This window comes from Macrotis lagotis, chromosome 1 (genome assembly GCF_037893015.1).
Source record: "Macrotis lagotis isolate mMagLag1 chromosome 1, bilby.v1.9.chrom.fasta, whole genome shotgun sequence".
NCBI classification, from domain to species: Eukaryota; Metazoa; Chordata; class Mammalia; order Peramelemorphia; family Peramelidae; genus Macrotis; species Macrotis lagotis.
Window position 1 is genome coordinate 243,251,687 of NC_133658.1, and position 10,672 is coordinate 243,262,358.

Here is a 10,672-nt window from a genome sequence, read left to right on the forward strand (position 1 = left end):
TGGGAGTGTGGGAACCTGGTTCAAATCCCCACCCTGTCTTCTATCAAGTGCTACCTGTGTGATCTTGAAGGAATGACTTAACCTCCCTGGGCCTCTGCATTCATCTGTAGAAAGAGGAGGGGCTAGACTAGGCTATTTCTAAGGGTCCTTCCAGCTTGAAGTCTGCTGTCCTCTGTCTGCTCCTGTGATCTTCCTCCTCCAGCCCAACTGCAATTGTGCTGTTTGAATTGGCAGGTTGAAAAGCTGTCCCGGACCCTATTCCTGTGGAAGATTGAAGTTCATGACCAAAAGGAACGTGTATATGAGATGAGGCGCTGGAATGAGGCCTTGGTCACCAATATGCTGCCAGAGCATGTGGCCCGGCATTTCTTGGGCTCCAAGAAACGGGATGAGGTGAGAGGGTTGGAGAATTACTAAACAAGTGTTAAGCACCTTCTGTTTACCAGACAGCAAGTATTCAAAGACAGCTATATACCAGTCTCTGCCCTTAGAGAGCTGACATTCCATCAACATACAGGGAGGTGCTTTGTAACATTGGAAGAGAAATCTTCTGCAAAGTCCCTTGAGAGCAACTGTCCTTGACCTTTCTTTGAATCTCCAGTCCTTAGTTGTCCCATGAAGTCATGATTGCCCACTGTTTCTTATAGTTCTGGAGACTTTCCATGTTTATTCTCTCCCTTCTTTCCCCACCCCTTTTCAGGAACTATACAGTCAATCATATGATGAAATCGGAGTCATGTTTGCTTCCCTGCCCAACTTTGCTGACTTCTACACAGAGGAGAGTATCAACAATGGTGGTATTGAGTGTCTTCGCTTCCTTAATGAGATCATTTCCGACTTTGACTCTGTGAGTGTTTCAGACTCATCTCTTCCCTTTCCTACCATCACCCCCCAGACTCTCAAACTTGAAATAGGATACAGACTGGGACAGAGTCAAAGAATATATATAGTGGAGAGATTGTTGTTGGACAAGGAATGCAACCCTTGGGATTAGATCTTTGTATCTGGGCTCCTATAAATATGTAAATTTGTAAAATTTATAATTGCTAGAGTTTGAGATAGACTTTGGATAAAAGGCCTTAAATCAACTGGGTGGGGAAAGCTGGCCAGTGCTGGCCTCCATGGCCATCTTAATTCCTGCATCTCACCCAAATCCCATGGAATGCCGGAAAAAACCTCTGTGAAGATGTTCTGAGGATTCTTGGCTTTGGAGAAATTTGTTCCCATTCCCTTACTATGCTAATGTTTCTCCCTTGTGATTCTTGCTTCAGCTCCTGGACAATCCTAAATTTCGTATCATCACCAAGATCAAGACCATTGGTAGTACCTATATGGCAGCCTCAGGTGTCACCCCAGATGTCAATACCAATGGTTTTACAAGTGGAAACAAGGTAATCACATCATTTGCTAAGGAAGGGAGAAGAAAGGGGAGCTGCCCAAATGGGGGCAAGAGTTAAACAAGATAGCTCCCCATTTTCAGCTCTTGGAGAGTTATGAAAATAGCATAGCTCTCTCTGCCTTTCCTGGGCCATTGTTATACTTTATTTTGTATTATGGTCTTGTGTGTGAATGTCTTCAGGTAAGAGACAAAGTCATAATTATCTTTGAACACACACACACAAATGAGAATAATGAGAATACTGAGGCAAAGAGGGTCCTGTCTAGGGTCATGTAAGTAGTATCTAAGGTAGGATTTGAATTAAGGTCTTCTTAACTTCAAGAACTCTACTATATCCACTTTCTCAGGCTGTCTCTCAAAGTGTAATAAGAAACATTTCCTTGGCAGGTCCCCCCCCCAAAAAAAAACAATCATGGTGCTCTTTATGTCTTTCTATTTTCTGCCTTTTCTTTCCATCTCTTCTTCTGCTTTTCTCCACTTTCCTTTTGTCAAATTAAATACATTTATTGAATGGTCATAGATAGAAGGCTAGCTTTGGTATCAGGAAGGCCTGGGTTCTAGTCCTGCCTCTGATACCTACTGGCCAAATCCAGTTCCAGACACTTTCTAGGTGTGTGTCCCTGGGCAATCACAACCTCTATTTGCCTCAGTTTCCTCATCTGTAAACTGGAGTTAATAATAGCACCTACACTGAGGGTTGTTGTGAGAATCAAATGAGATAAGTATAAAACTCTTAGCACCATGCTTGCTGGCACCATAGTAGATATTCTATAAACATTAGTGATTATTAAATCATTTAACCTCTGAGTCTTCCCAGGCAATTCTCTAAGACTAGAAGAGACAGAAACATTGCTGATTTGTATCAGTTAAGGGAGTTTTCACTCTGGGAGCTGCCCATACTAGACTCTACCTCTTTTTAGCACAAAAAAAAAATGCAATAAAACAAAGGAGTTTTTGTACAATCCTTTCTACAAGGCGTGATGCTGAGGGCTCTGAAGAACAGAAAACAAGAAGAGAGATTCCATCCCTGCCTTCATGAAGCTTACCATCTAGTTAGGGAGACAGACATGTATGGACCAAAAGAGAACAACCAATCCAAAATTTAAGTGAAAGTCAAAGACTGCAATAGAAGAGATGGTACAAGTGAATATAGATATCATACTATAGAGGAGTGCTGGACTAGAGAGTGAGATTCCTAGCTTCAAAACTTTTCCATAAATAGCTGTGTGACCCTTGGTTAAGTCACTTTATCTCTTTGGGACTTCAGCATGGTAATTTTTAAAATGGGAGGGGTTGGATGAAAAGCCTTCCAGCCTGAGAACTCCAGGTCATATATCTAGTTGCTAGATTAATATTTTAAATTGTTATTGTTAAGGTAGTTCAGGGAAGAGTTTTATTTTTTAAGGGACTTGTCAGAACTTCCCATTTATCATCATCATCATCATCATCATCATCATTATTATTACTAATGAAACACCTACTGTGTGTGTCAGCTATTGTGGAAGATTCTGGGAATACAAAGACCAAATAGCAATATTCTCTGTTCTCAAGGAGCTTACAGTCTAAGTGGGGAAATAATATATATATATAATAAATACATAATTTATTAGGAGGTACTAGCTACTGGAGAGATCATGAAGTTAGGTGGAACTTTGGAAACCATCTACTCTAACACCATCATTTTATAAATTAGGAAACTGAGACCCAGGGAAATTGTGACTTGCTCAAGGGCACAAAGTAAATAGAAAAGTTGGGATTTGAACACATGAGCTAATGCTCTTTCTTCTTCCTTCTCAAGAAAAAATTCCTGTAGTAGAAGTGGGATAAAGAAATTTCATGGAGAAGGGAGTACTTGAATCTTGAAAGAAACTAGGGCTTCTAAGAGGTGGAAGTGAGGAGGGAATATCTAGGCATGAAGGTTCTGGGTTTGGGGGACAACCTACACAAAAACAAGGAATTGGGGGTTGGTGTGTCACATGGGAGAAACTGGCTTGAGTTGATGCCTGTTCCCCAGCCCATGCTCAGGCCTGCTGGTGTTGGCCATGGCCTACTTATGGGGTGGCACTGAAGAGGTTGCCAGCCCTCCTCCTTGAGAAGGCTGGCACGGGGTCCCAGGAGTAGGCTCTTGTGCAGGTGAGATGCTGTTACAGAGGATAGGAAGGACAATGGAGGAGGAGGGAAGTGGAAACAGGAAAATTCCTGAACTTTTCTCTTTTGCTCCTACTATTTGGCACCAGGAAGAAAAGTCAGATAAGGAGCGCTGGCAGCATCTTGCAGATCTGGCTGATTTTGCTCTGGCCATGAAGGACACTCTCACTCACATCAACAACCAATCTTTCAACAATTTCATGCTGCGCATTGGTAAGTTCCAGGGCTCCAATGCCACAGATCAAGACTGTCTTATTGGGGCTCTTCATGCTTTCGAGCTCTGAGTTAGACAGGGAATCATCAAGTTAGAGAGAGAGAGAGAGAGAGAGAGAGAGAGAGAGAGAGAGAGAGAGAGAGAGAGAGAGATATTAGGGAGGATATACTTCATTATTCTTGTCTTCATTAATTTTTTTTCTTTTAAAATATTTTATTATTTTTTTAACATCACTGTCCCTTCCCAATGATTCCTCTTCCCTTATACAATCAAATCCTATAATTACAATCAAAACAAATTCAGAGGTCATGTCTGAAAATGTATGCCTCCTTCTGCCAGCTGAGAGGCAGGAGACAAGCTTGCTTATCAGCTTTCCAGTCTCAGTCATGGTGTCAATTATTAGATGCAGCTATCTGCACATGTATAGAGCACCAGACCTGGTGCCAGATGGGACCTCAGATGTGCCCCAGTTAAGTGACCCTGGGCAAGTCATTTAACTCCGCTTTGCTTCTTTTTCCTGTAAATGGGGATAATCTATAATAGTGTCTATGTTTCAGAATTGTGAGGATCAAATGAGACGTTTGTATCAGACCTTTAGGACAGTCCTAGCATGAGATAGGTTCTATAGAAATGTCTATTCCCTTTTCTTTCCCCCAATAGAGTTCTACACTATTTTAATCTTTTTTTTTGGAGTGACAATTTAGTTTATTTATTTTATATTATTATTATTATAATAACCTTGTTGTGAGAATAAACATAAACCCTCCTGACCCCCCAAAAGATAGAGACCCCAAGAATAGTAAGAGAGGGGGGAAAAAGTATATTTCAGTCTGTGCTCAGATTCCAACAGCTGTCTCTGGGATGAGTTGCCTTCTTTATCATAAGTGCACCAGAAGAGTTGTTTTAATATCTTTTCTCACAGTTGCTATTACTAGTTGTATTTCCCTCCACTCTATTCCTCCCCCACTCTCATACATTCTATTCTTTCTCTCCTTTCACTGTCCCTGCTCAGAAGTGTGTTGTATCTGAGTACCCTCTCCCATGATCTTCCCTCTCTTCTATCACTTACTCCCCCATTCCCTCCCCCCATTCCCCCTTATTCCATCCTTTTCCTCTCAGTTTTCTCTAGGGTAAGATAGATTTCCTCACCCTATTAAATGTATATGTTATTTCTTTTCTGAGCTATTTCTGATGAAAATGAAGGCTCACTCGTTCCCCACTCACCTTCCCTCATTCCACACCATTGCAAAAGCTTTTCTTGACTTTTATGTGAACTATCTTAGCCCCTTCTTCCTCTCCTTTCCCCAAGTAACTTTCCTTTAATCACCCACTGACTCCATCTTTAAACCATATTATGTCATTATATTCAATTCCCTCCTGTGCCTTGTCTATATATGTTCCTTCTAACAGCTCTTATAAATGAGAAGGTTCATATGAGTTATCAGTATCTTTTTCCCATGCAGGAATACAAATAGTTCAATATCATTAAGTTTCTCACAATTAGGCCTTCTCATCCACCCCCTCTATGGTTCACCTGAGTCCTATACTTGGAGATCAAATTTTCTGTTCATCTCTGGTTGTTTCAGTAAGAAAGTTTGAAAGTCCCCTGTTTCATTGAAAGTCCATATTCTTCCTCTGAAAGAGAATGTTCAATTTTGCTGGGTAGTTGATTCTCGATTGTAATCCAAGCTCTTTTGCCTTACAGAATATCATATTCCAAGACCCATGAGCCCTTAATGTAGACACCACCAGATCCTGTGTAATCCTGATTATAAAGTCACAGTAGTTGAATTGTTTGTTTCTGGCAGCTTTTAGTATTTTCTCTTTGACTTGGGAGTTTGGGAATTTGACTATAATATTCCTAGGAGTTTTTCTTTCAGGATTTCAGGAGATGATAGGTGAATTCTCTCAATTTCTATTTTATCTTCTGCTTCTAGGATCTCAGGGCAATTTTGCTGTATTATTTCTTGAAAATGACGTCTAGGCTCTTTTCCTAGTCATGATTTTCAGGTAGCCCAGCAATTTTTAAATTATCTCTTCTGGATCTGTTTTCAAGGTCAATTGTTTTTCCAATGAGATATTTTACATTTTCTTCTAATTTTTGGTTCTTTTGGTATTGTTTTATTGTTTCCTGATTTCTCACAAAGTCATCAACTTCCTTTAATTCCATTCTACATTTGAAGGAGTTATTTTCTTCAGAGAGTTTTTTTATCTCCTTTTCCAGTTGACCAATTCTGCTTTTTAAGGGATTGTTCTCCTCATTTGCCTATTGGGTTGTTTTTTTTTCCATTTGGCCTAAATTGGTTTTTAACATATTATTTTCTTCAGTTTTTTTGTATTTCTTTCACCAAGCTGTTGACTTGGTTTTTGCAAGGCAAATGGGGTTAAGTGGCTTGCCCAAGGCCACACAGCTAGGTAATGATTAAGTGTCTGAGACCAGATTTGAACCCAGGTACTCCTGACTCCAGGGCTGGTGCTTTATCCACTGTGCCACCTAGGTGCCCCTGTTGACTTGGTTTTCATGATTTATCTGCATCTCTCTCATTTCTTCTCCCAGTTTTTCCTTTACCTCCCTTAATTGCTTTTCAAAGTCTTTTTTGAGCTCTTCTATTGCCTGAGCCCATTTTCTAGTCCCCTTGAAGGCTTTGGATACAGAAGCTTTGAGTTTGTCAACTTCTGGATATATATTTTGATCCTCCATGGGACCAAAGTAATTTCTATGGTCAGAATTATTTTTCTATTGTTTGTTTTTTTCCTCAGCCTATGACAGATTTGCCACACTTCCAAAGCTTTGGGGAAGGGGGTTGGGTCCCCACAGGGACCTTAATTCCTCTGAAGTCTTATGAGAGGTGTTGACTGCTATCTTGCCTGTGCTCTGGTATGTGGATGACCAAAGGTCTTCCCCTCTGCCCTGGAGCTGTGAGGGGGTCCCTGCTGGGCTATGATAGTATGGCGGTTCAGTCTAAGACTTGATCTGGGCAAACAGCAGAGTCCTGCCCCAGGGAAAGCAGAGAAACCTCTGCAGTCTCCCCTGAGCCCCTTACTGTCTGTGGGCTGGGAGCTCTGGGAGTGCTGGGTAGTTCTGCCAATTACTGCTGCAGGCTCTCATCAAAGGGCTACTCTGAGGCCAGTGCTCACTCTGGTGTGGCAAGGTTCATTCACCACCCCTTCAAGCTATTCCTGGTGATCCCTGGGCCAAGAGGTCTGGAAACCACCTGTTCTGCCATGGACCCAGGTGTCCCCAGGAGCTGTTCCTGGAAGGTTTGATCCGACCCAGCTGCACTGCATTGTGACTGCACTGCAGCTATTTCCAACCCCCGAGTCCCAGTGAAACAGATCTTTTCTGTGGAACTTCTAAGTTGTCTTGGACTAGGAATTGTATCACTCAGTCTTTCTATGGGTTCTGCCCCTCTAATTTTGGCTAGAGTCATAATTTAATGGCTTTTGGAGTTTTGGGGGGAATGAGTTTTTTCATTCTTGTTTTCCTTTCCATTATTCTGATCATTGTGTTGGTTGTTCTTCTGGTTCTGCATCAGTTCATTCAAGTCTTTTTAAGTTTCTCTGAATTCCGAGACCTTTGAGAAACTTCTTAGAGGACTGTCAATTCTTGTAAACATCCAGGTCTGATTTTCTCTATGTGCAGGAGATTACTTGAAGGGCAACTAGAAGCAAGTCTGCTGGTCAGATGGGAAAAGGAGTGGAGTGGGGAGCACTGCAAGTATCCCTGTTCTCTAGGGCCTTACAAGGGCCACAAGAATGATACCACATACCCAACCAAAGGGCAACAAAAATGTGCATACCCTTTGATCCAGCAATACCACTACTGGGTCTATACCCTGAAGAGATTATGAAAAAGAGTAAAAACATAACTTGTACAAAAATATTCATAGCAGTCCTGTTTGTGGTGGCAAAAAATTGGAAACTGAGTGAATGTCCATCAATTGGGGAATGGCTTAATAAGCTGCAGTATATGTATGTGATGGAAAACTATTGTTCTATTAGAAACCAGGAGGGATGGGAATTCAGGGAAGCCTGGAAGGATCTGCATGAACTGATACTGAGTGAGATTAGCAGAACCAGAAGAACACTGAACACCCTAACAGCAACATGGGGGTGATAATCAATCTTAATAGCCTTGTTCATTCCATCAGTACAACAATCAGGCACAATTTTGGGGTATTTGCAATGGAGAATACTATCGGTATCCAGAGAAAGAATTGTGGAGTTTGAACAAAGACCAAAACTATTACCATCAAATTAGAAAAAACCATTATCTTATGTAATTTTGCTATCTCTTATATTTTATTTTTCTTCCTTAAGGATATGATTTCAATTTCATCACATTCAACTTAGATCAATGTATACCATAGAAACAATGTAAAGACTAACAGACTGCCTTCTGTGGGAGGTGGGGGGAGGGAAGTGAGATTAGGAGAAAAATTGTAAAATTCAAAATAAATAATTTTTTAAATTAAAAAAATAAAAAAGGGAAAAAAGAATAACACAAATATATGTGAAATTTAAAAAAATATATAGACTATGACAGCACAAAATTGTAGGTTAAGTGGAAGTACAGAGAGATCAAGTGAATTGATTGCTCCATTATGGAGGAGGGCCTTGAGGTATGGACAAAATTAGGATAAACAACTGAGGAGCAGGAAGTGGGAATTATGGTAGAGAAAACAATAGGAGGCAAAGATACTGAGCAAGGCATATTTGGAGGGTCTGTGAGAGCAGTTTGACAGAGCAGGGGGTTTGTATTGGTAGTTGTGCTCAATAAGGTTGGATAAATGAAATGGGGGAACAGTCTTTAGAAACTCTTTGAAGCCAGATGGTAGAGTTTAGATGGAAATAGAGTGAAAATAGGTTCTTGGGTAAAAAGCAATATTTAAGGACTGACTATGCTACAGAATGGGCTGGCCAGAATGGGGTACAGGGAGGTCAGTGAGAATTACTATAAGATGTGGTACCCTATAGGTAAAGGAGAAGAGAGGGTTAAGGGGAGAGTAGTTAGTTTTATTTGCAGAGAAGTGGAAGAAAGGCTATTAGAATTAATAAATCATTTCCTTCCTTCAAGGAAGAATGATCAATGGAATTATAGCAACCAAAGCCACAATGTAGTAAGTGAAGAAAGAAACAAGGAGAAAGAAATGAAGGTAGCAAGAGATGACATGTTTGAGAAAAGAAAGATGGAAGGGACAGTGTTTTTGAGAGTTTTCTTTTTTCTAAAGAAAGAGGAAACCTAGACATGCTTGATGACAAGGAGAATCCAGCAAACAATCAATAACTATTTATTAAACACCTGCTGGGTGAGCTGTGATATGAAGACCAAAGTAAAATTTTCTTGATTTCAACCATGAGAAAATTACAAAATCTTCAATGAAATGTGTAGCAACATGAAACATTTTTTTTCTAGCATAGTTGGTTCAAAGTGTCTAAAAATATATATATAGCCTGTTACAAAACCTGTTGAGTTCATCAATATGTGAATCTCGGGCAGGTAATGTAGACAGCTAGGTAGTGAATAAGAGTCTAGAACTGAGGAAGATTTAAGAAACTTGTGCTTTCAAAGATTCTGAGATGCTTGGTGCTCAGAAACCTGTCTCTTTAACAGTAATATCCTCTCAGAAATGCAATATAGTTGAGAATCATAAAAACCCCACAATTTTCAAAGAATTTAAGTTACAAATAACTCAGAGTAACTGAGAAAGATGCATAATATAGAGACGCAGGCTGCATGTTATTATTGCCTACTCATGTATGAGAGAAGTATCATCCAGATTTTATCTAATGTCTGCGTGACTAGAAGAGGCTGTCCACACAGCAAAAATGAGAGGAGAAACACTGGTATCTCTGATAATAAAATAATAAAAAGGCAATGGGATGAAATGACTTGTTTGGAGTAGAGGGTATAGAAGAATGGGGAAGGGAACCTTTCCATTAGTAGAGGAAGTATTTAGGTTTTGAAATCATGGACCCTAGCATTCTCATGGTACAGGGATTAAAAAAAAACCAGTCAGAAGAGCATAAAAGGAATCAGTGGAGATAGATTTAAAACATCAGGATAGAGTAGGAGTGATAACTAAGTCTCATTGGAGACTTAGGATCAAGTCATGGGTGAAAGGGTTGTTTTCAGACAGCAATGATGGGAATGCAGTTGGGAGGGGAGGAACCTTTCCCTCTGAAACCATTAAAATGAGAGCACAGCATCAAAACAGAAACTTTTAGGCAATGATGAGAGTAAATGATACATGTCCATAAGAAATGACTTCAATTTTTCTCCATTAACCAATCAGTACTTCCTATTAAATGCCAGGTATGTGGGGTCTGGGGTAGAAATATTTTTTAAAAAATGGAACAATTCTACCTGGGAGGAGACAAGAAGTTCATAAATACAAAAAATACAAAGTGGTTTCGGAGAGAGGGCATGCAGTCATGGGCAACTGGGGAAATCCTGAAGGCTTCATGCAGAATGTGATGCTTCAAAGCTTCATCTTACAGGAAGAGAGGGACTTTGGGAGATGAAGGAAGAAAGAGGACATACTAGAAATGTGCAGTTCAAACATGAAGACAAGAGATGAAGGATGTGCATAAGAAAAAGGGCCAATCTGGCCATATCTCTGAGAGGGCAGTTAATGTCTAACAAGGCTGGAAAGCTAGACCGTGGTGACTAGGTTGTATAGGGTTTTAAAACTTGTAAACTTTAAATCACTATGTAAATATAAGTAGTTTACAACAGGTGATACTGAACCTTTTATTTTTCCTATTTTTTCCACAGGTATGAACAAAGGAGGAGTACTGGCTGGGGTTATAGGGGCCCGAAAACCACACTATGACATTTGGGGAAATACTGTCAATGTGGCCAGTAGGATGGAGTCAACAGGTGTCATGGGCAACATCCAGGTATGTGT

At 40.3% G+C, this 10,672-nt stretch overlaps 1 protein-coding gene across 2 annotated transcripts in view; it reads left to right on the forward strand.

Moving 5' to 3' along the window:
• ADCY3 (adenylate cyclase 3) overlaps positions 1 to 10,672 on the forward strand; it is a 129,199-nt gene that overhangs the window by 114,014 nt on the left and 4,513 nt on the right. For both annotated transcript variants that reach the window (XM_074209977.1, XM_074209978.1), the window contains 5 exons: positions 235 to 393; positions 701 to 847; positions 1,272 to 1,391; positions 3,637 to 3,760; positions 10,540 to 10,664. In XM_074209977.1, coding sequence (XP_074066078.1) covers positions 235 to 393; positions 701 to 847; positions 1,272 to 1,391; positions 3,637 to 3,760; positions 10,540 to 10,664 — 675 coding nt within the window. The remainder of the gene's footprint in view (positions 1 to 234; positions 394 to 700; positions 848 to 1,271; positions 1,392 to 3,636; positions 3,761 to 10,539; positions 10,665 to 10,672) is intronic.